At 40.8% G+C, this 27,352-nt stretch overlaps 1 protein-coding gene across 1 annotated transcript in view; it reads right to left on the bottom strand.

Annotated features, from left to right (window-relative positions):
* Positions 1 to 533: 533 nt before the first annotated feature.
* Positions 534 to 27,352, bottom strand: part of RSPH14 (radial spoke head 14 homolog) — a 272,302-nt gene continuing 245,483 nt past the window's right edge. The window contains exons 5-7 of the mRNA XM_089653242.1: positions 26,616 to 26,841; positions 1,495 to 1,631; positions 534 to 1,417 (exon numbers count right to left, since the gene is read on the bottom strand). Of these exons, the coding sequence (XP_089509368.1) occupies positions 1,179 to 1,417; positions 1,495 to 1,631; positions 26,616 to 26,841 (602 nt within the window). The 3' untranslated portion in view covers positions 534 to 1,178. The remainder of the gene's footprint in view (positions 1,418 to 1,494; positions 1,632 to 26,615; positions 26,842 to 27,352) is intronic.

The raw sequence follows: 27,352 nt of genomic DNA, 5'->3' as shown, positions 1-27,352 counted from the left end.
CCACACCTCACACCCTTATAGTCTGTTGCACAACTAATGGTGCTATAAAGTTCAAACATCAGTTTTAATCACAAGAATGAAGCATGTCACTTTTAGTTGTTATGTTCATGATCCCATAAAAAGTCACTTATTACTTCACATTCGTTTGATCTCCATGGCTGTCTTATGCAGTTATAGAGCTTCTCTGAAACAATACAGATATAACTGTGCCCTATTTTCTGCAGTAGAGATTGGTCTTCAAATCCTACAACTTCTTTGTATGTAGTCCTAGAACCTTTTTTTTCTCATGCTGCAAAGAGATCAGTCTATATGGATATAATTGAGTTCAAAGCTACTAGATCAAAGCTGCCCAGCCTGCAGATCAAGAACCTAAGTAGGTCCTTAAATTGGAGTTTTGTCATCTCCAGACATTCATTGCATCAATATGGGTATCATTTCTTGAGATCATGGCACCTCAACTTTAAGAAAGTTGAGCAGTATCACCATGAAGTCCACAATTTGTAAAAAAAAAAACAAAAAAAAAAAACAACATATTTTTTCAGACAACAAATGTGCCTTTATTATGTTTTTGCAAATCAGCATACAAAGGATTGTAACTGCGATCAGTGTATCCAATGCCAGGCTCCTGCAGACTCTTTCTCCAGCTCCCTGTCTGTACCGATGTATGGGCCGTCAGTTAGAGAGATGAAGGTAGGGTCAATGGACTACGAGTGCAGTCATCACCACACTTCTAATCCATTTAGAACAACAAATCCATCTGTTGGGGAAAGGGGGGCTTTTTGGAGGTGGTGGCGGTTCTGCTTGGCACTTTGTTACACCCTAAATATGGGTGTAACATGGTCTTGAAGGTGGAGATAGCCTTTAATGCTCAAGAATCGAATCTGGGACCAATATGGAGGATATTACATAAATTGAAGTATGAGTTGTTTTTAAAGTTTTTCAGGTTTATTGTAAAAAATGTTTAATCAAATTTGGGAATACTGTTTCACTGCAGTTAGCAAGAAAATACAGGTATGCACAACTATTGAGCAGTGGGAATACTAGACTCTTTGTATAGTGTAGGAAACAATCAGACAATTTCTTAACAAATTTATACCAAAGGATCCATTGTTTCATTTGGCTATCACTTTGAAGGTGAGTGAATTGAACCCAGTAATATTCCTGTGTATGATTATGGCTCAGGGTTTCCACTGTATGACTTGTACTGCTATAGCAGCTGCTGTCTTCACTGCTTCACTGGAGTCACTCAGACATTCCTGGAGTAGATTGACATCTGGCTGAAGAACTTTGCGACCTTCAGGTGTTTCAGACAGGGTAGTCAATGCCTTGATGCAGTTCAGTCGCACCTTGCTGTGGCTATCTTTCACAAGAGCTAACAGTTTTGGAATGGCTCCAGAATGAAGAGCTGCATATTTCCCTGCAGAAAAAGTCCCAATGAGAGCATGCTGGGAAACTATGTCGAGTTATCATACCACCATAGGACAGATGCCTTACCTTGAGTAGTAATGGTAGTGAACATCAAAGCCCCAGAAGCATTGGCTCTGACCTCAGCATCCTCATCTTCCAAGAGCTGTACAAATATAGGAACTACCTCTGCTTTGCAAACACTTTCCTTTCCTTCTAGTGGAACACTGGCAAGAAAGAAAACAAAATGCTAGTCAATTCCATTTGGAGATTTTATTTAAAAAAATTGGATGAATCTAGCAAAATTAAATACAAAAGAAAGGTAAACATATAGGAACACATACATGTTCATTTGATCAAAAAAGTTAGGATTAAATACCCAAGGGAAATACGGGCTACATCACTGTGTTTGTATCCTTCTTTGCATCAGTTAAAGTGGAGCTACACTGCATATGGGCACCACAAACCAAAAATGCTGCTTAATTCATTTTTAATGTTCAAGGCAAATGCACCCATCCATCCAGGTCTCCATGCTTTAATTTGCTGAGAAACCGCTTTGAAAAATACCCACTAGCATTTCTGGCTGTGGCCACCTTGAGTAAATCCACCTGCCCTTAGCTCAGACACGCAGGCAGGATGGTATGCTTAGCTGGTAAAACCCCTCCTCCCCTCCTGAAGACTTCTGGGATGTGTGACATCATTTGTCTAGGCCTGCAAACCATGAAGTAACTGAAGAAATGTAAAGAAAAGCTTAAAACAAGTAAATATGATATATTTTCCTATCTATTTACGAATGCTAGCAGCATAAGGATTACAAATAGTCAATGTTGATTGAGGGAGTGAAGTTCCGCTTTAAACCTCCCTTTGGATTGAAACTATCAGCCATTTTAAATGATTTAAACTGGCAGGAACCTTTACTACTCATGGCACCACACCAGTGGTATTTCCAGAGATACCTGTGCAAGCTATACTGGAGTACCTTCTGAATGCTGTTTCCTGTAGTACAGGGGATAATTCTGGCATGGGCAAGTCTAACCAGCAGTGCCAGAACAAGGTTCCAAACAAAAATTCCCATCTTCCATTACAAATCCCTTCTCTTAGCACTAATCCTCCCCCCAAAATTTCCCCTCCTAGCACAAATCCCCCTAATCATCCCTACTAGCACAAATCATTCCCCAAAATTCCTCTTCCTAACAGAAAGCTACCCCCCAGTACAAATCACCCCTTCTAGCACAACCCCCAAACCATGCTCAGGGCAGCCACCACTCCTGCCCACCCCTTGTCCCGGCCCTGCTAGCCAGCGCTTTCAGGCATGCTAAACCTTACTGAGCATCTCCAACATAGTCACTAACGACTCATATATCCAAAGTTGCTCTCCCCTGTGGTCTTACTTGCTGGGGAGAAGCAGAAGAATGTGCAGATAAATCAAAACATCATTTGACAGATGTAAGAATTCTGCTCTGCTGCTAAAGTAGGTGTAACAAGAGCCTCTCCACCACCATGGACTCTAAAGCTGGCCACACTCTTTACAATATCGCTGTACAATCTCCTTTACATTTATAAGAAATTATGCAGTTCAAGGGTCTACCTTATTAATTGGATTTATTTTCATTCAGGTAATCCCTTACATAACATAGTTGTTGATAAATCTAAAGGAGATTTTTAAACATTTTTACAATCAGACTGTAACATATAACTAACTTTAACCTTTTTCCAGTCTTCTGTACAATCTTTATTATTCATAACACTGATGTCTACCATTTGCGAACATATCCAGGACACCAGAGACTTTGTAAATGATCACAAGGCTCTTTTTATTTCCTCCATAGGATGGGTGATTAATGGTGAAGCAGGACAGAACAGTAAGCTGGGCTTGGTACATTGATATGTACTTACCAGATTGACTAATGCAAGCCGTTGTTTTAATCTGATGAAATCTGATGAAATGATCTAATGAAAGATTATGGCACAAGTATAGACAATTGCAATCGGCAAATGTACATGCTCAAGTTCTAGAAGGTGAGAGGAGCACTTAAGAACTTTTTTTGTGGGGGGAGAATAGCAGGTAAAAAAAAAAAACCTTTCAAACTGATAGCTTTGGCTCTCATGAAAGCCCAGGTCACTAGAGATCTTGATAATGGGCCCACAGATATATGACATTCCCCTATCAGATCATAAGGATGGATTTAGGCAAACCACCCAATATGTTAACACCATTTACAGTAGCACAAGATGCCTGCTATTATCCATTGTAGTCAGACCTATTGTACTCCCCACCAATTACATATATTTCTTGTTAATACTGGTGACCTGACCTTCGAACTAAAGCTGCCCATAGATTAATCATTTTTTGATCAGCCAGTGGACTGCTAAAAAAATTGTATTCAATTGTATTCTGACAATGGGGACTCCTTTGTTGTCAGAATACACTGATCAGCGCACCAGTCGATTGGCTGCATGCTCTGATCAAAAATTTTCCAACATTCCTGTTCCAGAGAAGTCGATCATTAGACGATCAGTCCTTGCTGAACCGACCAATTTTCAATTCATCTATGGCCAGCTTTAGCTTCACTCAACTATAACTCCAATCCAATGAAAGCACTTTACTGGCCAGAGACAAACCCAGAAGTCGGACCTGTAGTAACAAAGTTAGACTTAATCAAAGTGGCATTTACAAAAAAAAAAAAGTTTTAATGGCTGACAGGTATAACTTTAAACAGTTACAATGGCTAGCAGGTTAACTTGAAACAGCACTTAGTGCTGGTTCACATATATGTGGATTGGATGAGGTTTGAACCGCATCCAATCAACAGAACATGTGAAATAACATTGCTTCTAATTGTGCCTGTTCACATACACTATATTGCCAAAAGTATTGGGATGCCTGCATTTACACACACATGAATTTTAACGGCATCCAAGTCTTAGTCTGTAGGGTTCAGTATTGAGTTGGCCCGCCCTTTGCAGCTATAACACCTTCAACTCTTCTGAGAAGTCTGTCCACAAGGTTTAGGAGTGTGTCTATAGGAATGTTTGACCATTCTTCCAGAAGAGCATTTGTGAGATCAGACACTGATGTCAGACGAGAAGGCCTGGATTGCAGTCTCTGCTCTAATCCATCCCAAAGGTGTTCTATTGGGTTGAGGTCAAGCCCAGGGGCGGACTGATAACTCATGGGGCCCCCAGCCAATAGGGGATCATGGGGCCCCTGTGTCCTTGCCCAGACTCAAAAAAGCCTATGAAAAAGGTACCAGGGGTATCTCATGGGGCCCCCTACTGACCCCGGGCCCTCAGGCAGTGCCCGAGTATCCAAATGGTCAGTCCGCCCCTGGATTCAAGCCAGTCACGTTCCTCCACCCCAAACTCACTCATCCATGTCTTTATGGCCCTTACTTTGTGCACTGGTGCACAGTAATGTTGGAACAGGAAGGGACCATCCCCAAACTGTTCCCACACAGTTGGGAGCATGAAATTGTCCAAAATGTCTTGGTATGCTGACGCCTTAAGAGTTCCCTTCACTGCAACTAAGGGGCCAAGCCCAACCCCTGAAAAACAACCCCACACCATAATCCCCCCTCCACCAAACTTTACACTTAGCAGAATGCAGTCAGGCAAGTACCGTTCTCCTGGCAACTGCCAAACCCAGACACGTCCATCGGATTGCCAGACAGAGAAGGGTTATTTGCCACTCCAGAGAACACGTCTCCACTGCTCTAGAGTCCAGTGGCGGCATTCTTTAAACCACTGCATCCGATGCATTGCATTGCATTTGGTGATGTAAGGCTTGGATGCAGCTGCTCGGCCGTGGAAACCCATTCCATGAAGCTCTCTACGCACTTTTGTTGTACTAATCTGAAGTCCACATGAAGTTTGGAGGTCTTTAGCTATTGACTCTGCATACAGTTGGCGACTTGTGTGCACCTTGTGCTTCAGGATGCGCCGACCGCGCTCTGTTATTTTACGTGGCCTACCACTTCATGGCTGAGGTGCTGTTGTTCCCAGTTGCTTCCACTTTGTTATAATATCGCTAACAGTTGACTCTCCAACGACCTGCTAACCGCCAAAGCTAATGGCCACTATTCAGTGCTCCTACTCCTTGACCCACAGTCGACCACCCCCTCCTCCTCAAAAAACTACACTCCCTTGGCCTCAAAGATTCTGCTCTCTCCTGGCTCTCATCCTACCTGTCACAACGCTCTTTCAGCGTTACCTATAATGCTACCACCTCCCTCTCACTCCCCCTCTCTGTTGGGGTCCCTCAAGGCTCTGTCCTCGGGCCCCTTCTCTTCTCCATCTACACCTCCTCCCTTGGCCAACTCATACACTCTCACGGCTTCAACTACCACCTGTATGCCGACAACACACAAATCTATCTCTCAACCCCCCACCTCACCCCCTGGGTCTCCGCCCGAATCACACACCTGCTGAGCGACATATCAGACTGGATATCGCTCCACTTCCTTAAACGGAACCTCTCCAAAACCGAGTTTCTTGTCTTCCCCCCAGCCCGGACACCACCCCCCATTGACTTCTCTATCACATCGAACAACGCTACCATCAAACCTGCCCCGCAGGCCAGAGTACTTGGTGTCATTCTGGACTCCAACCTATCCTTCCAGCCCCAAGTCCAATCTTTAACAAACTCGTGCAGACTCCACCTCCGCAACATCGCCAAAATCCACACGTTCCTAACCCCAGAAACCACTAAACAGCTCATCCACTCCCTCATCATATCAAGACTCGACTACTGCAACTCCCTCCTCACTGGCCGGCCTTGCCGCTGGCTATCCCCGCTTCAGTCCATCCTGAATACGGCTGCCAGACTCATTCACCTTTCCAACCGCTCTGTCTCCGCCACCCCCCTCTACCAATCCCTCCACTGGCATCCGATTGCGCAACGGATCAAATTCAAAATCCTAACGCTGACGTACAAAGCTATCCACCATACTGCCCCGAACTACATCACTGACCTAATATCCAAGTACCGCCCAGCACGCACACTCCGCTCCTCACAAGACCTCCTTCTCTCTAGTTCCCTGGTCTCCTCCTCCCATGCCCGCCTCCAGGACTTCTCCAGGGTGTCACCCATCCTCTGGAACTCCCTACCCCAACCCATCAGATTATCACCTACTCTCCTCTCCTTTAGGCGCACCCTGAAAACCCATCTCTTCAGGGAAACCTACCCCACCCCCTGCTAACTTGTCGACCTCCTCCACTCTTCCTACCACTCCATCCCCCACAGCTATCTCCTCCTGTGCCACCACCCCCTCCCTCCTAGATTGTAAGCTCGAAAGAGCAGGGCTCTCGATCCCCTCATGTTTTGCATTGTATTGGTATTGTTCTGTCACATGTTCTGTCCCCCTTTGTAATGTACAGCGCTGAGCGAACTATTGGCGCTTTATAAATACTGTATAATAATAATAATAATATTTAGTAGCAAGGAAATTTCACGGATGGACTTTTTGCACAGCTGGCAACCTATCACGGTACCACGCTTGAATTCACTGAGCTCCTGAGAGCAACCCATTCTTTCACAAATGTTTTCAGAAGCATTCTGCATGCCTAGGTGCTGAGTTTTAAACACCTGTGGCCATGGAGGTGCTTGGGGCACCTGAATCTAATGATTTGGAGGGATGTCCCAATACTTTTGGCACTATAGTGTAAGTCCAATGCACTGGCAGTGCAGATTCAGTGCGGATTGAAATAGATTCCTGTCTGATTTCTGAGCAGTGCAGTCCAGTTCAGGTGTGGATTACAGGCTATTGACTTCTATGGGAATTGCTTCAGAATCCCACATGTCATTAGTTGTGAACAGGATAAAATCCTGACCTGAACTTGATCTAAACCTGACGCGTTGAACAACTGTCATTTAGCTGTGAAAACGGAGCTTCAATTCGCATGTGTGAATCCACACTTAAGGTTTTTATTAGTTCTTCCATTTCTACTCTTATTGGCCATTGCCCAAACCAGAAAATATGTCAGTATTATTATAATTTTAAATGTAAGCATATTGACATGCACAGAGGTATCATCCTATACATCCTATACAAACCTACATGTCTATGTGCAGAGCAGATCCCCTCCAGCACTATATAGAATAGAAGGAACAAACGTGTCTTGGCTGAACAAACCCAATCAAGTTTAAAGACTTCATTCCAAGCTAGGATGCCTGTTGTATGATAGTAGCTGATATATTGTGCATCCTGGGTATCATACAATTCTGAGATATCAACTAGATTAGACCTTAGTCATCACATTTCTTTGGGTTCCTAAATACTACATGCCTGAAAATTTGTAAAGCTAGTTTTGGTCAGTCTTTCTCTCTCCAATGTGTTAACAACAAAACAATACAAATACAAGTAACAAATAGATAAGGCAACAGGTAAAATTGTAACAATAATTGTAACAAGCGCCAATTGTAATAGGACAAATCTCACTGCCTTTCACATGGGCAGTGGAGTTTACTGCCCCTCTGAAAAACCTGTGGTGGATTGCTTTTCAGAAGCAATTGTGCAGCAGTTTGCAGGTGTTCAGGAGGAGATACTGCTGCCTTGTGACTGCCTGATTTTTTTGTGATTCAAAGGAGGACTTTACATTGAAATACCACACCACAACCATGTGGCAAGCATTTGGCACTCAGTTGCGCCATGAGCCCTTTGACTTAGATGGCTGTTTGGCAAGCAGCACCACTTGATAAGTTAAATTTTCAGCACCGCAAATCAAAGCTCAGGTCTTAGCTGGCCAGGGGCTAAAGAGACATTTGTGCATACCTCTCCCTGGCTAAGTAGACACCTGCAAACAGGAAGGCAAGGAGGAAGATGGCAGCCTGGGGATGTGCTAGAAGAGGAGGAAATATTCATTTTAGGTTGCTCCTCCTCTTTTAAAATAAAGAGAAACTAGGTTTTCATATCACTTTTACAGTGGCATTAACATTTACAATAAATGTAAAGCAGTATTTTTTATCTTACAAAACGTCATGATATTATATTTATCACATAACACTTAACTACATAGTTATAAATATAAATTCCATTAGGCAATAAAGAAAAGTGCTTTTTTTTAACAATATTTATATGACTATAGCAGTGACAAAAAGGTCAGTTTTCAAAGCTTACGTGTCCTGTTAGAAAAGTGTTTATAAGTGATTTTTCAGTAAGCAGAAGTAGCCAATGAAGTTACAATGTAACTTTTATTACACATATGTCCCTTAGGGCACATGGGTTTTACTGCACACATCTCACATCTGCCTAATGGCCTACTTATCGATTACTAATTACCTTGGTTAAAACAGAATTTTCCTTACTCACCAGAAAAGTTTCTTGTTCATTGAGGGACACAGGATTCAGTTATTTTGAGATGATTGGGATATACTGCCTTCTAGAGGAGGATTTGGATACTAGCAAACAAATAGTCATTAGCCAGTCATATAGAAGCCCTCCCACTCCCAGTTAGATTCAGTTTGTTTGAAAAGCAGTACGTAGGAGTAGATTAGAACACAGAGGGGTGGGACCTGTATCCCATAACAAACTCCAAGAAACAGACTTTATGAATTTACCATTCATTAAGGGACACAGGATTCAGTTAGCCCTGAGATGATTGGGATGTCCAAAAGCAGTCCAATTGAGGAGCGAAGAAAAATAAAAAACAGTACAACTATACACTAAATTAATGAAAAAACCACTAAAACTGGGAGAAGACTGCAGCTCAAAGGGCTGCCTGAAGATATTTATGCCAGAAGCTGGCTTCACATGAGGATTGATTATCTACCTGGTAATACATAAAAAAAAGTATGAACACAGGATAAGGCGGAAGCCTTCTAACTTTGCGAAACAGATGCCTGATGCCTAAAAGTTTAGATCCCATGAAGTTACTGGTGGTTGTACAGGACTGGCCACAAAAGCTTGACAAATGAATGAAAGACTAGCAATCTTTGGAATAATGAAAGAGCCTAGATTTGTCCCTTGAAGGTACTCAAGGCCAAATGCTGATCCAGGCCTTATCGGAAAAAGTTAGGATTCTTCCCATGGAGAATTTCCTAGGGTAAAATTTCGATCCTTGCATTATTGAAGCAAACCTTCCATATATGATGGTAGACCCTATAAGAGAAACATTTCCTGGATTTAACAGCATGTGAAAAGCCAAATCAGAGAGACCCCTGTCCTCTTCAACATTCATGCCAATAAAGCTAGCAAAAATGAAGCAAATGAGTAGTAAACTGTTACTTGAGATATGGGATCCTGTTGTTCTGGAAGAGCCCACAGCGTGTCTGCCAGAAGTTTGATCAGACTGGGGCACAATATTCAGTTGGGCTAGTTCAGAGCTATAAGTATCATCTGAATGCACTCCATCTTGACCATACAGAGTAGTTGAGGAAGGAGTTTCAAAGAAGAAAAAGCACAGATCAGGCTGTACTTTTCCCACAAAGTCACCAGAGCATAAATTTCTTCCACAGAGGATTTATGCATCTTGAGACAAATCTGTCATTTATTGTTAAAATTTGGAGGCCAGGAAGTCAGTTTCAGGTGTCCCCCACCTGTGACATACAGTCAGGTCCATAAATATTGGGACATTGACACAATTCTAACATTTTTGGCTCTATACACCACCACAATGGATTTGAAATGAAACGAACAAGATGTGCTTTAACTGCAGACTGTCAGCTTTAATTTGAGGGTATTTACATCCAAATCAGGTGAACGGTGTAGGAATTACAACAGTTTGCATATGTGCCTCCCACTTATTAAGGAACCAAAAGTAATGGGACAGAATAATAATCATAAATCAAACTTTCACTTTTTAATACTTGGTTGCAAATCCTTTGCAGTCAATGACAGCCTGAAGTCTGGAACGCATAGACATCACCAGACGCTGGGTTTCATCCCTGGTGATGCTCTGCCAGGCCTCTACTGCAACTGTCTTCAGTTCCTGCTTGTTCTTGGGGCATTTTCCCTTCAGTTTTGTCTTCAGCAAGTGAAATGCATTCTCAATCGGATTCAGGTCAGGTGATTGACTTGGCCATTGCATAACATTCCACTTCTTTCCCTGTTTTTGAGGCTCACCAATGGTTTACATCTTGTGGTGAACCCTCTGTATTCACTCTGGTGAAGTCTTCTCTTGATTGTTGACTTTGACACACATACACCTACCTCCTGGAGAGTGTTCTTGATCTGGCCAACTGTTGTGAAGGGTGTTTTCTTCACCAGGGAAAGAATTCTTCGGTCATCCACCACGGTTGTTTTCCGTGGTCTTCCGGGTCTTTTGGTGTTGCTGAGCTCACCGGTGCGTTCCTTCTTTTTAAGAATGTTCCAAACAGTTATTTTGGCCACGCCTAATGTTTTTGCTATCTCTCTGATGGGTTTGTTTTGTTTTTTCAGCCTAATGATGGCTTGCTTCACTGATAGTGACAGCTCTTTGGATCTCATCTAGAGAGTTGACAGCAACAGATTACAAATGCAAATAGCACACTTGAAATGAACTCTGGACCTTTTATCTGCTCATTGTAATTGGGATAATTAGGAAATAACACACATCTGGCCATGGAACGGCTGAGAAGCCAATTGTCCCATTACTTTTGGTCCCTTAATAAGTGGGAGGCACATATGCAAACTGTTGTAATTCCTACACCGTTCACCTGATTTGGATGTAAATACCCTCAAATTAAAGCTGACAGTCTGCAGTTAACCTCCTTGACGGTATTCCCGAGTGTAGCTCGGGGTAACATTTCAGTACCAAAAGCGGTAACCCCGAGCTACACTCGGGCTTACCCTGCGGCACTGCTCCGGCATGTTGTCTTCACTTACCTTACCCTGCGCTCCCACGATGTGTCCCCTGCAGCGTCCCCGGCCATCTCCTCCGGCCGATGCCGGCATCCGGCTTCTGTGTCCTGTCCCTGTGACGTCGGGACGTACGGGCGCCACCGGCGGCGGGAAATTTAAAAATTTTAAAAAATGTCATTTTTTTTTTTTTACATTTTTCATAGTAAAACATTGCTGTTTCAACCAATTTCACATACATATTGTCCCTAGTGCTTTGTCCTGTGCCCTGCCTGCATTTTGTCTGTTCTTTCTGCCTGGAAACTGAGAAATGTCCATGGCGTCCAAAAAGTGTCCCTTTAGGTCAAAAGCGGTTTAGATCAGCTAGAGAACAGCGATAGTAAATCAGAACCACTTGCAGAATTGAGTGATAATGATTCGTGGGGGAAATTCGTCATCAGACACTGAAAACGATTTTGCAACTTTGCTCAGAGATGTGCGAACTTGGCGCTACATTTCACATTTCAGTGTTTTTGGTTTGATTATATTATTGAATTAAATTTTTTATTATTTTTATATTATTTTTATGATTATTTATTAAATTATAATTTATGATTTTGTGTTTCAAATTTTATCATACCCGGGATGTTTACTAGACTCTTGTTCGGACAGATTTCAGTGAGTTTTTCCTAAAAATTACAGCCTACAATAAAAAAAATACATATTTCCATGCAAAAAAATGGTACCGCTTTCAGCACCAAAAATCTGAAATAATCATACCGCCAGGGAGGTTAAAGCACATCTTGTTCGTTTCATTTCAAATCCATTGTGGTGGTATATAGAGCCAAACATTTTAGAATTGTGTCGATGTCCCAATATTTATGGACCTGACTGTAAGTCCCGAAACACTTCTTGGTGTGTGAACCTTTCCCCCTGGGTCCTTGATGGCCATAAGCTCTAGTGGACTCCATGAAGAATTTTTTAACTTGAATGAAAACAAGGGCTTCAGATCCAAAATGAGACAAATGCCCCCTTTTGGTTTTGGAACAGTGAAAAGGTAGAGGTTCGAAAATGTTTCCACCGTTGGAACAATGCAATCATTCCTTGATTCATAAGGTCTGTAAGCACAGAATAGAGGACTGCTAGCCTGAGTACAGACACAGACAGGTTGAACAACATAAAGCGGAGTGAAAGTAGAGAGCAAAACTCTAGCTTGTGACCTTTTGAAACTACCTACAATACCCAGGCATCTGAGCTGCTGCCTCTATAGCTGCCTGCAAAGGCCAACAGATGTCCTCCCACTTTGGAAACAAAGACCTTGTCTTCAGGGTTGGAGGATTTAGAGGCTCAAGGTTTACAGCTGTAGTAGGCCTCTGCCTTAGGTATGATTTTGGAATGTGAAGCCTGGGAAAACAAAAGGAACTCTTTTTTGGCTTCAAAGCTGGGAGAAGATTTGCCATTTAATGCTTAGGCTTCTTCTGCTTGGATAAATGAGTGCCCTTACTGCCAGCGACATTCTTTATGAAGTTGTCTAATTAAGCACCAAAGCAAAGTTCACCATGAAAAGACATGCACAGCAAGTGCTTTTTACATTGCTGTTCTGCAGATGAACAGTTAAGCTAAAGAGATCCCTTGATATTCATAGGACATGAGACTCATTCAGGAGATAAGAGATAATATCAACTAAGCCGTCAACGCAATAATGTACAGTGAAAGGGAAAAGCTCTAAGCACTCTTCAATTAAAGGATAAGTGAGGACTGTAGCTGGATCCTGACATAAGCTTCGTCCATTCTCCTTAGGTTTGACAGATTGACATCACAGTAATGGCAGGTTGCACAGAGGGGGCTGCTAGCACAAACTAGAATCCACAAAGGGCTTCTAAATATTTGTCAGTGGGATCCTAAAACCATACAGCTTCTTCATTAGGTACAGCCAGTGTTTTATTAAGGTGGGATAACACCAGATCCACAGCAGGAGCAACCCACTACTTCAAAATATCCTCAACAAGTGTGTGTCTGATGAAAAGCATTTAGGAAGATCTAAATACTTCATTAGGAGTGTGCCAGTCTATGTACAGAACAGGTTAATGTAAGGAGTAAGGAGCTTTTCAGCGATCCCAGACTGGCAAAAGCACCAGTAGAAACAATAGGTTGTTCCATTTTAAAAGTGGCTTGCACAGCATCAATAAGAGCCAATATGGTATCTTTAAGTTTGGGAGCTAAATCAGTTGAGTGAGGTTCCTCAGGAACATATTTATGAGGATTTGTGAGACTCTTTGTAAGACAGTATCTCCACTGCAGAGGACCAAAGCAACAGATGATTTCAGCACAAAGAAATGCCCACTGTTACAATTAGATGGATTACTTAAAAAAACATTGTTTTCTTGTGCTGATATTGATAAATAAGTGGACATCCTTGTGAAGATCCTATTTGCCTTCCAGCTCCTGACTTCAGTGATTTTTGAGTCAACAACCTGGAACCAAAATGCAGCACTGAAATGCAGCAAGAAAAGTCAGCGTACTTCCAATCTGCATACTTTACATATGTTTCTCTATTCATTTAAATCTCCAACAATAGCAGTGTCAGTAAAACTCAGCAGAAAGAATTCATATTTATGTTAAAAATCAAAATAACGCGGCATGGTACAAGGTAAGACTGTTTTATCATTGTATGTATTTTAGTAGCATCACAATGCGCAGCACTTTATTTTTATGTTAATTTTACTGTATATGGGAACACATATAGTGTCAGCAGCAGTATACCATTTGGTGTGATATAATACGTTGAAATTAATTGCACTGAAGTACACTGTCACATTATCATTTTGATGTTTGATGCTTTAACTGCACCACCTAGTGGCCAAATTTAAATAAGCAGTGGAATGGGTTATTATCTCCCATGGCTCTACAAAAAATGTAACAAATAAGTGTACATAAATGGAGGCCAATTTTGCCAAAACATTGAAAAATTTATGGACGGAGCACATTTTTTACTGACAACCTAAAATATGACAGAAACTAAGACAATAAATATTTAAAGGCTAAATTCACCATTAAGAAAAACTTTTTAAATGCACATATATTTGTCGAAAAAAATGTGCATTTAATATTTTTTTTACCACAACAGCCTGCAGAGCATTGTACCTATGATCAGTGGGTCACAGGTGCAGTATCAGGCTCCTGCGGACTCTTCCTTCAGCCTATTTAGGTAGAAAGCTGGAGGAAATGTCAAAGGACTACAAGTGTGCTGATCAGGGGGTGATGGTTGGGATACTTACCAGCATAACATATAAAATGTTTCTAAAGGTGAACTTAAAGTGTTACTAAACCCAGGACCCTACATGCACCCTCCCAAAAAAAAACAGTGTGCCAATTTACATCAGTGCCCCACTTACATCCTCCAGAGTGCCCCCTTACATCAGTGCCACCAGAGTGCCCCCTTACATCCTTCAGAGTATCTCCTTACTGCATCCAGAGTGCCCCCTTAGTGCCTTCTCCTTAGTGATTCCAGAGGGTCCCCTGCCATCCTCCAAAGTGCCCCCTTACTGCCTCCAGAGTGCCCCCTTAATGGCTACAGAGTGCCCCCTTTTGTGCCTCCACTCTGCCCCCCCCTAGTGCCTCTAGACTGTCCCTTCACATCCTGCAGAGTGTTTCCTTAATACTAGTGCATCTAAATTCCCCCTTACATCCTCTGGAGTGTCCCTTACATCCTTCAGGGTGCACCCTTAGTACCTTGAGAGTGCCCCCTTGCACATACCTTCCTAGGTATGTGTAATGGGTAGAAACAAAAGGCATGACTATGAGCGAGCTGTGTGTAAGGTGGCAGTTGGTGTGCCTTGTCAGGTACTGGAAGAGATAATAGAAGAGCAGTATATTAGTGGCAGAAGAAATTATATAAAATCAAACTCAGGGTTGGATGTCCATCAGTAAAGCGTATAGGTACACATGTATAGTCTCCACAGAGGCACCCTCTACTAGGGTGATCTCTTTTACAATGAGTATCTTTTTAACTGCCTTAATCCATCATTTTATACTGAGACATTGTGTAAATAGGCTTACATAAAATGACTTTTTCTACTTATGTGGATAAAAGCTATACAGGGAAACCTCTTTTAGCCTCCTCAGCCTATAGGCACAAGCCTACTGTACTTATTAGTAAATCTGGCCCTGGTACCATTAGAAGCCTACATGAATTGAATTTTAATGGTGTACTTTTTAGGTTCCTAAAGAATTGTATATGCGAGTTCCAAATGAGAGACGAGGCATATGAGATGTCTGGAAGGCAAGTATGAAGAGGAGAGTAAAGTTGGAGAGAGGAGGTCATTCAGAACAGTGGTCACACTTGGGGTAGTACCTTGAAATTTGTAAGAGTATGTTTGAAGGATCCTGGAAGGAAAGAATTTTGTAGATCATGGTTAGAACTTTGCACTGTATTGTAAATATAACTGGCAGCCAGACAAGAGGAGGAGCACTTGGGGAACAAGAGTAGACAGAGATGGAGGTGCTGGAAATGCAGGAGTATCCTATAAGTTAGAGAATGGAAAAATTAAACTAATGCTTATTTACCATTTTGAAAATTGAACTTGAACCCAACTGGCATTCAGTTTTTCTGCACTGCTTGTAAACTAAAATATTAACATTAGAACATCAATTGTATGTGAATAAGTTAATAAGTAGTTCATAAATATTTTGCCTTGCAGTATAATAGATACATATGTTGATCTTAACCTCCCTGGGGGTCTGATTATGTCAGTATTTCTGTGCTCAAAGCGGTACATTTTTTTGAATGGAAATATGTTGTTTTTTTATTGTATGCCTGTAATTTTTAGGAATAACTCACTAAAATCTGTCCGAACAAGAGTCTAGTAAACATCCCGGGTATGATAACATTTGAAACACGAAATCATGAATTATAATATAATAAATAATAATAAAAAATAATAATATATTAATAATACATCTAATTCAATAATGTAATCAAACCAAAAACACTGAAATTTGAAATATAGCGCCAAGTTCGCACATTGCTGAGCTTAGTCACAAAATCAATTTCAGTGTCTGATGAGGAATTTCCCCACAAATCATTATCACTCAATTCTGCAAGTAGTTCTGATTTACTATCGCTGTTCTCTAGTTGGTCTAAAACCGCTTTTGACCTAAAGGGAAGCTTTTTGGACGCCATGGACTTTTTTCAGTTTCCAGGCAGAAAGAACAGTAAAAATGCAGGCAGAGCACTCGGGACAAAATGTATGTGAAATGCTTTGATACAGTAATGTTATACTATGAGATTTTAGTGTATTGAGTGAATGTCACTTTTTGAATTTCCCGCCAGTTCCGCCCCCGTACGTCCCGACACTCGCAGGGAATAGAATAGGATATCGTGGGAGCGCAGGACAAGGTAAGTGCAAGAGGGAATCCCTGAGCAACGCTGCAGGGTAATCCCGAGTGTAGCTCGGGGGTTACCGCTTTGGTACTGAAAGTTAATCCCGAGCTACATTCGGGAATATTGCCAGGGAGGTTAAAGTGATACTAAACCCAGGACTCTGCATCCACTATATCTGGTCTCCCACAGTACACAGAACATGGAAATGCAATTATTTTAGTAAATAGAAACTGCAAAATACCTTTTCTCATCAGCAGTTAGAGCAGTCTTGTGACTTCAGCAGAGCACTGGTTAAAGCTTGTAGGAGGAGTTTTCTTTCTGCTCTGGGAGGATGTAAAACCCCTGACCTCTATCTGGACAGTGCTGACTGGCCCTGTGCTGATCACATGCACTCTCCCAAGGAAAAAAAAAAAAACCTCTCTAGCAATACACGCCACACTGAGCATGTGCATGTGACTATGGATTCAGTCTGTATCAGGTGGTCATTTCAACAAGAGAAGGGGCAGAGAAGACAGGATCAAACAGCCTTTTTACACAATGCAGAAGATTAACCCCTTAGGCTTCACAGTGAGTATAACAAGCATGCTTTACTGCATATACAGACTGATTTTACTGTTGTGGGTTTAGTAACACTTTAAAACATCACTTTTTAATGTGCTACAGAAAATGTACAGCATCTTTGAATAAACGCATAACAATGTAATGTTGTGCACAGAGAGAATCTACACCCAAATGTGTTATTCAATCATTGTAAAATTGCATTTGGGCTACGTCTAGCAATAGCATTTGTTTTCCCCCGTCTGTGCTCCTTTTTAGTTCCCTTTGGCACCGCTCTCTGCCAGATATCATGAAACGGGCTGTTCAAAGACAGACTGGGCAATGGTGGCCATGCTGCCAAACAACCGGCATTCCACAATATGACACTCACAGGTTACATCACAGGAAGCAGAGAAAGCAAGCCAAGCTTATCTGCAATGAAGAGCTGTCCAAGTTGTTGTGAAGAATACACAGAAATAATCAATCATAGATCACCTCCTGATATTAGAAGTACCAAAGTCACTGTAGTGCAGGAAAGGATGCTTGTGACAGCTCATCAGGGCCCATTCACACCTCTTTATTTTACTTACCCTGACAAAATGTAATGGTTATAAGACTCAGTAATGCTATGCACAGTCAAAAAATTAGAGAAACTACCTAAGATTCTGAGTTCATAATTCTAATAACCACAGGGCTACCAGCTACAGATAACAGCCCTAATAGCCAAGATTATTGCTACATTTCTATTTTTCTTGGTCAGGGCCCTTTGTTTTGGGAATGGGGTAGGGGTAATATACTGGTGAAAGCGAGTATATAGGGAGCTGACAATATTTTTTATTTTATTCTTTGTAGAATCAGCATTGGAGTACTGCCAGTAGGGAAAGTGATAAAGAAAATAGAATTTTTCCTTCTTTTTTATACTTAAAAACATGCAACATATGGGCATCAGCAGCAACTGAGAAAGATTTCTATTTGGAATAGGTGGCTACTTGGCACAGATAGAATAATAAAAGTTAGATCAAAAGTGTTGTTGGTAAATAGGGATGGGCTTGATGTTCGAATCGAATGTATGTTCAACTCGAACATTGGCCGTTCGTGTGATCGCTGAACACATGAACGGTAAGACCGTTTGGCAGGCTATTTCGCCTGCCGCACCCCACAATGCACTGCGCTCTCACAGTGCATCATGATTGGCCAAAGCAATGCACATGGACAAAGGTGCGGTGCAATGCTTTGTCCAATTGCAGCACAACTGGGTGGAGCTAGTGGTGACGTCACTGCAAGCTTCGCCCAGTTGTTTACATCTGACCAGCAAATGTCAGATAGCAGCGAGCACTCGGTAGGTGCGGACGGGCAGCATCAGGGTGCCCCTTATTTAACCACCTTCCACCTGCCATATAGTACAATGACGGGCGCAAGGTGGTTCTCTTGTTCTGATAGGATGTCATATGACGTCTTTCCATTCTCACTGCGCATGCGCGGCTCAGGGCGACTGCCGGTGCGCTGTGTCCCTCGAACACAGCGGATCACGGAAAGAACCAAAGATGTCGGCTCAGTCATGTGATCAGCTGTGTCCAATCACAGCTGATCACATGTAAACACGGAAATGCCGGTTATCAGCATTTCTCTCCTCTTGAGCTGTCATGCTGACAGCGCGAGAAGTGAGGAGAGCCGGTAATCGGCTTTCCTCAGAGGGGACATGTACACTGATCATCAGGACAAAAAAAATTATGCTTTATTACACATTAATGATTGACACACGGGCAATCGCCCTGGTTTACCATCACCCCAGTATGAGACAATACACACAGACCTTAAACCATTAAAATCACACCAAGACCGGTCTAGATATATGTGCTGCAAAGGCTATGACCACCATAGTCTAAAGCATTTGCAGCACCGCACATTGGTTACACTCCCTGAAGGAGGTATTTTCAAAAAATTATACCATAGGTATGTAATATCACATGCTATATATATAAGCATATATTGTTACCATATAGGTTACACTCCGTGAAGGAGATTTTTCCAAAAATTGTACCATAGGTATATAATATCACATGCAAGCAAAAAAGACAGATACAGTTACTATCTGGAGAGAAGCATAACCCTAAGCCTATAAAAGCAATATGGGTAAAACATTGAATGAAAAGGGGGGGATAACCCCAATGATATAGTGATGGATTCATGCAGTACAACCCTATAAAGGCACAAGTGGTTGGGGCCCATTTATCTGTAATATACGTGAATAGTTGCAAGGATTCTTATAGCTGAAAGAGTCTTGATGGAGAGATAGATGCAAATAGCAGAGGCCTGCTTTAAATGGTTTCTTCACCACAACATGTGGTATGCAAACCACTTTGATATTTGAAACAAGATAAGGCCCAGTAGGTCTTCCGCCTGTTGCAATATATGTAGTATGCCTTGTTTCTATATAAAGCACCATAATGACCCCATCCTGTAATAAGACAAACGATATAAGGATAGTCACTGTGAGAGCTCTCACTCTATTGTATATATAATATCATATAAGTCGCAAGGAGCCTTTTTCAAATGTCCTGTAACAATCCACTCACCACCTGTGCAATGGGTAGTAGAAAAGAGAAAGATCCTTCATAGGTACTGCCGTGTTGATCCAGGGAACTACCGCTTACATCAGCCGACATTTCGCGGGTTCCGACCTCTCCATGGCGCCTGTACAGCTTTTGCATAACTCATGGCATGTGAAAATGGCTGCCTCCCTGTAGGTCGGCGTGCATATCGCCAGTGTGCATGACCGGAAGTGACGTATCTGACGTATGACGTCAAGTTTAAGGGGATCCCCCTGGCATGATATTTAAAGGCATTTTTCTTTTTTTTCTTTTTTTTTTACTTTAAGCAATGAAAAATGACTGCCTTTAAAAACGGTACTTTTTGAAAAATATTTTCCTTGATTCATACCCATGAGGGCAGTACCCAAGTCCCCATACCCCTTTTATGGACAATAACTTGCATATAAGCCTTCAAAATGGGCACTTTTGAATTTACAAGTTCGAGTCCCATAGACTTGCATTGAGTTCGAAGTTCGAAGTCGAACATTCATTAGGTTTGAATGTTCGACCGCGAACACGAGGGTGTTTAGCCCATCACTACTGGTAAATAAGTACTAGATCAACTCTATAAAAGGAGGGTTGAAAACGGCTATATACCCAGATCTGATTCAGGTTCCTTGCCATTGTCGTTGTCAGTTTCACTGCACTGCCCACTCTTATCCCCATGTTCATGTGGTGTACTATGCCTTTCATGCTGATGTGCATGGTGAGCTTCAACTTACAGTACATACTCATTAGATGGGAGAACAAGCAGAAGTTGTTGCTGGGGACAGAGAGTATGCCTTCAAGAAGGATGTGGACGAAAGAAGTAACTGTCTTGTCTTGGAGCTCATCCTGACCATTTGTGATTGTGTAACCATTTTCTCCCATTATGATACACTATCACTGTCAGCTACTGGAATACAATATAATCTATGAAATAATGGTGCTTTCCCATGTATGCACCTCCAGATGTTGGTAGTGGAGTGCGTTTATTTACATCAGGGGGCATGGCACATTACCAAATATTTTATTCTATAGCACAGCAACAGCCTTGTCAGAGAAATTGTGATTTCTCTAAGTTTCCAAAAAAGATCTTCAATCTAAGAAATAATACAGAACAGACTGCACCACCAACATCTTGGCCAGCCAAGTAAGTAGTCAGTAGACCCACAGCTGACAGGGCACATGGTTCAGTTTGATGTAATGACTGAATGGATGGAAGGCTGGTAACAGCAGGGTTGAGGAAAAGTACGTTCTTGCTGCTGAGGATGTATAAGTGAGGAGCTGCCATGATTCTTTGTCCCTTCCTCTGTTTTATACGCAAATAACAGCAAAAAAGAAGCACTAGCAGCAGGTATGGATGAAGAAGATAATGTAGTCTGCAAACAGTAGACATGTGTAGTTTGTTTCATTCTGAGCAGAAATTTGGACAAATGTTTCATTATTCAGAGATTCGGATGTAACCGAATTTCCAAACTACAATAGTAACGAATTTCAATGATTCCAAAATAACGAAACAAAATTAAGTCCAAAATTCGACTCGAATTCAAAAACGAAATAAAATTCGAATTAGAAAACAAAAATAGCATAAAATATAGTAGAATAGAAAATAAAAGATTAGAAGAGAAAAGAATAAAGTAAAACAGAACGGAACAGAATAGCTTATAAAAGAAATAGAGAATAGGAAAGAATAGAATAGCAAAAACAATAGAATAGAATGAATATAACCACCTTCTCAAATTCAAACAAAATAGCTTAGAATAGAATAGAATAGAGCAGAAAAGAAAAGAATAGAATAGAATATAATGGAAAGAATATAACCATCTTCTGAAATTCAAATTTCAAACAGAATAGCTTAGAATCCAATAGAATAGCATAGAATAGAATATAAAAGAACAGAATAGAATAAAAAAGAATAGAAAATAAAAGAATAGAATAACATAAAAAAATAGAATACAATAGAATAAAATACAATAAAATAGAATTAATATAACCATCTTCCAAAATTCAAATAGAATAGAAAAGAATAAAATAGAAAAAAAAGAATAGACTAGAACAGAAAAACAATATAATAGAAAGAATATAACTGTCTTCCAAAATTTTAATTTTGAATTGAATAGATTATAATAGAATAGAGAAGAATAGAAAAAAATAGAATAGAAAATAACAGAAAAGAAAAGAATAGAATGGAATAGAAAGAATATAACCGTCTACTGAAATTCAAATATTGTATTTCCAATACAATACATTTTAATAGAATAGATTAGAATAGAAAAGAACAGAATAGAATAGAAAATAAAATAATTGAATACAAAAGAATATAATAGAAAAAAAAAACAATAGAATATAATAGAAAAAAATAGAAAGAATATAACTGTCTTTCAGAAATCGAATTTCTAATAGAATAAATTTAAATGCTGATTAGAATTTTTTGAATTCGGTCAAACTGAATTCAATTCCACTGAATTCGTAAAATTTTAATTTGAATAAATGAAACAAATTCCAAAAATGAATTTGAGGAATTTAACTAAATAAAACTGTTCAAATAATGAATCAAAACGAAACAATTTTTTTCATTCTGCACATATCTAGTAAATGGTGACTGGAAAGATGAAGAAGAGTAGGATGGGTTAGTTGATTTAGGCTACCGTGCTCTCCAACAGGGGATTGTGATGATGCTTCAGTGTATTAGCTTCTAAAATTGCCACTGGATGGTCATGTTTAAAATATAAAACATCAAAATAGTGTAAATAAAAATAAAAAAAAAATCAATATTCAGTGAAGAATTTATACCAAAAAAAACCTTAAAAATTAAAAAACAATTATAAATTATATCACATAAATAAATCCCACTCCAAATAAATAAAGTGAAAAATAAAATGGAAAAAGTCCTTTATTGATTTGGAGTGGGATTTATTTATGTGATATAATTTATAATATTTTTTTGAATTTTTAATTTTTTTCAGCTATAAGTTCTTCACTGAATATTGATTTTATTTTTATCTTTAGTTGCGTTGTTCTGATGTTTTATATTTTATTTTTTGGGTGTTTTACACTAATGAGGAGCAGCATTTATTTAGTAAATATTTAGTAATTATTTCACGTTTTTTTGGCGCTGGCGATTTTTTATATATAGGATGGTCATGTTTGCTTTCATAGATTGTTCAAGACAACAACTCTATCCTCAAATGATGTCACAAAATACTAAGAGGCTAGAGATCCCTGTGTAATACCACTGTCGCATCCCAAACTCAGGGCTTTCCCTGACTCCGATGCCTTAAAATGAAGAGTCAAGAATATATCAATTGTGCCAAAGCTTCCTATTATAAAGGAAACATTGCCTCAGGATAATCTTTCTCATTACATTACAAACCTTTTATATATCTTGTCTTCCCCTGCAACTAGAATTTGTTATGATATTGGAAAGCCTTGAGCTGATATCATTGTTAGTCAGCAACAAAAATAAATAATAAGTTGTATATAATGTAAGAAAAAGAAAAGAACCCTTAGCTAGTTACTGTTTTTTTGCATGGATGTCTTCTAAAACATGGTTTAAGCCATTATATTATCGTTATTATAATATCATCATGTAAGCCATTATAATAGAGACAGTCATAATTAAGGACTATGTGAACTTTTAAGAAGTACATCATTTTCAGCCACCTTCTACTCCTATATATATATAACCCCCCTCTGCCTCTCCCTCCACTGGCTCCCCATTGCCCAACGCATTAAATTCAAACTGCTCACTCTGACCTATAAAGCCATTCACAACACTGCCCCTAACTACCTCACCGACCTGATTCCCAGATACCACCCTACCCGTACCCTTCGCTCTTCACAGGACCTCCTTCTATCTTGCTCCCTGGTCTCCTCCTCCCACGCACGACTGCAAGACTTCTCCAGGTCCTCCCCCATCCTCTGGAACTCACTACCCCAACCCATCAGACTGTCACCTTCCCTCCTCACCTTCAGGCGCTCCCTGAAAACCCACCTCTTCAGGGAAGCCTACCCCACCCTCACCTAACAGCCGCTGCCCTTCCCTCCTCCTTCCACTCCATCCCCCACAGCCATTTCCTCCTGTACCTCTACCCCCTCCCTCCTAGATTGTAAGCTCAAAAGAGTAGGGCCCTCTTACCCCTTGTGTGCTGTTTGATGTTACTGTACTGTTTCATGTATTGTCCCCCCTCTATTGTACAGCGCTGAGCAAACCCTTTGGCGCTATATAAACTCGATAAATAAATAAATAAATAAATAAATATATACATATATGTATATATATATAGTCAAAAGTATTGGGATGCCTGCCTTTACACGCACATGAATTTTAATGGCATTCCAGTCTTAGTCCGTAGGGTTCAATATTGAGTTGGTCCACCCTTTGCAGCTATAACAGCTTCAACTCTTCTGGGAAGGCTGTCCACAAGGTTTAGGAGTGTGTCTATGGGAATGTTTGACCATTTTTCCAGAAGCGCATATTTGTGAGGTCAGGCAGTGATATCGGAGGAGAAGGCCTGGCTCACAGTCTCTACTCTAATTCATCCCAAAGGTGTTCTATCGGGTTGAGGTCAGGCCTCTGTGCAGGCCAGTCAAGTTCCTCCACCCCAAACTCACTCATCCATGTCTTTATGAACCTTGCTTTGTGCACTGGTGTGCAGTCATGTTGGAACAGGAAGGGGCCATCCCCAAACTGTTCCCACAAAGTTGGGAGCATGAAATTGTCTAAAATGTCTTGGTATGCTGATGCCTTAAGCGTTCCCTTCACTGGAACTAAGGGGCCAAGCCCAACCCCTGAAAAACAACCCCACACCAAATCCCCCCTCCACCAAACTTTACACTTGGCACAATGCAGTCAGGCAAGTACCGTTCTCCTGGCAACCACCAAACTCAGACACCTCCATCAGATTTACAGACAGAGAAGCGTGATTGGTCACGCCAGAGAACATGTCTCCATTGCTCTAGAGTCCAGTGGCGGCGTGCTTTACGCCACTGCATCCAACGCTTTGGTTTGCACTTGGTGATGTAAGGCTTGGATGCAGCCATTGGAAACCCATTTCAGGGAGCTCTCTACACACTGTTGTTGTGCTAATCTGAAGGCCACACGAAGTTTGTAATGTCTTTAGCTATTGACTCTCCAGATAGTTGGCGACTTCTGCGCACTGTGCGCTTCAGCATGCGCTGACCCCACTCTGTCATTTTACATGGCCTACCACTTCATGGCTGAGTTGCTGGTTTGTTCCCAGTTGCTTCCACTTTGTTATAATAGCACTAACAGTTGATCGTGGAATAATTAGTAGCAAGGATATTTCACAGATGGACTTATTGCACAGGTGGCAACCTATCACGGTACCACGCTTGAATTCACTGAGCTCCTGAGAGCGACCCATTCTTTCACAAATGTTTGCAGTCTGCATGCCTAGGGGCTTAATTTTATACCCCTATGACCATGGAGGTGATTGGAACACCAGAATCCAGTCTGCATGCCTAGGGGCTTAATTTTATACCCCTATGGCCATGGAGGTGATTGGAACACCTGAATCCAATGATTTGGAGGGGTGTCCCAATACTTTTGGCAATATAGTATATATATATATATATATACTGTATATAAATATATATATATATATACTGCATATAAATATATATATATATATATATATATATATATATATATATATATGCCTTTGCTTCAGATGGAACTTGGTGAAACTCAGTTCCACCACCTCCGGCTCAGGCGCTCTGCTCCCTGCTCACTACTGTCACAATTCCAGCTTCTGTGTTTACAAGTGACAGTGTGCCTCCAAATGGCTCCCACAGATCTGATCTCCTGAGTGGCTCCCACTGAATGCAGGGTGGGGACAACGGAGATGCAGGTGCCCAGAGTGCAGTGCAGATGCTGACACCACCACTGGATGATCTTCCTGAGTGAGAAAAGTGGAGTGTGTAGGGAGGTAATAGAGCCGTCTGGGTACTTCAGCTTAATACTCCAACAAAAGTAAGACATATGGAAGATGGTGCAGCTTTTAAGGTTGGGGGGAAGATGGGGGCAGTGGAGGGGGGTTGCACCCCCAAACTCTGCATTCTGTGTATTAGCCCCCCAAACTCTGCACTCTGTATGTACTGCACTCCTGATATTTAATGCCCCTTTAAGACCCTCCTACTGTTAGTGAAATTTGACCACACCCACTATTTGATATGGTTTGGAGGGTGTGTGGAGGGGATAGGGTATTGTGGGGTTGTGGGTGAGTTCCTGCAACTATTTTCAGAGAGAGAGAGAAAAGAAAAAAAAAAAATATATATATATATATATATATATTGAAAGTAATAATATTCTTTGATATGGCTGTGTGGCTTTAAATGTATAGAACAAAAGCCCCGTCTTTACACTAAATTTATTCAAATAGTTTAATTAGGTCTTTTACACTAAATGCTTGGACTGAGACTAAGTTCACACTTGTATGTCTGATTTTAATGGGGTTTCTTTTTTACATTTTAATGTTTTTTTACTGCATTTGTCATTCCTTTTTTGTGCATTTTCATTAATTTTTCATGCACCTTCATTGAAGTCTAGGAGGCCAAAAACGCATCAAAAGAAGAGCCTGTCATACAGAAGTGCAATGCATAGGTATAAACAGGCCTCCTAGAAAATAATGGGATTCCTCTTATGCATATTTGCCTAATGGACTAGGCATAAAATAATCACACAATTGTGAGCAGGGACATAGTGTTGGGGAATTTTTGTATTAAGTTATATCTATCTTTTACTCTGCCTGTCTATATACATTTTAAATACTTCATGTAATATATGTTTCAGCAAACTGGGATCTGAACTGTATATAATATTCTCCTATTAAACTTAGCTACTGTATATTTTTGCTTTTGTGCGGTAAAATATAGTTAATTATGTAGACGTACTGCCCCCTAGGGCTTGTAAAACAATACGACATGGCCCTGTCTTTTCTTTACCATATTTCCATGAGAGCACAGGCTGCTTTCCTCCTAATGCCTACTAACGGATGACTGAGCTTCCCCTTCAGAATGGGGACAGCTCCTGCATTAAGAGCCTGGGCAGCGTCTGCTTGGAGACAAAAATGCAAAGTTTCCAGAATCAGCTCCTGTATTTCATCATGCTCTGACTCCAGCTTGCTCACCAGCTGGGCTATTAAACTGGCATCAACAAGAGCGGTTGCACCTGTAAAGACAGAAGACAGGAATACCTTTATTTAAAATCTATAACTCTGTATATTCTAAAAAAAAAAAAAAATTATATAGATATACAGGGGAAACTCGAAAAATTAGAATATTGTGCAAAAGTTCATTTATTTCAGTAATGCAACTTAAAAGGTGAAACTAATATATGAGATAGACTCATTACATGCAACGCAAGATAGTTCAGGCTGTGATTTGTCATAATTGTGATGATTATGGCTTACAGCTCATGAAAAGCCCAAATCCACAATCTCAGAAAATTAGAATATTACATGCAATCAATAAAACAAGGATTGTACATAGAACAATATCGGACCTCTGAAAAGTATAAGCATGCATATGTACTCAGTACTTGGTTTGGGCCCCTTTTGTAGCAATTACTGCCTCAGTGCGGCGTGGCATGGAAGCTATCAGTCTGTGGCACTGCTGAGGTGTTATGGAAGACCAGGATGCTTCAATAGCAGCCTTCCTCTCTTCTGCATTGTTCGGTCTCA

Source organism: Staurois parvus, unplaced genomic scaffold (genome assembly GCF_062004578.1).
Source record: "Staurois parvus isolate SC_StPar_1 unplaced genomic scaffold, SC_StPar_1.0 ptg000704l, whole genome shotgun sequence".
Taxonomy (NCBI): Eukaryota; Metazoa; Chordata; class Amphibia; order Anura; family Ranidae; genus Staurois; species Staurois parvus.
Note: the sequence above shows the minus strand (reverse complement) of the source record. Positions and strands in the feature narration are given on the sequence as shown.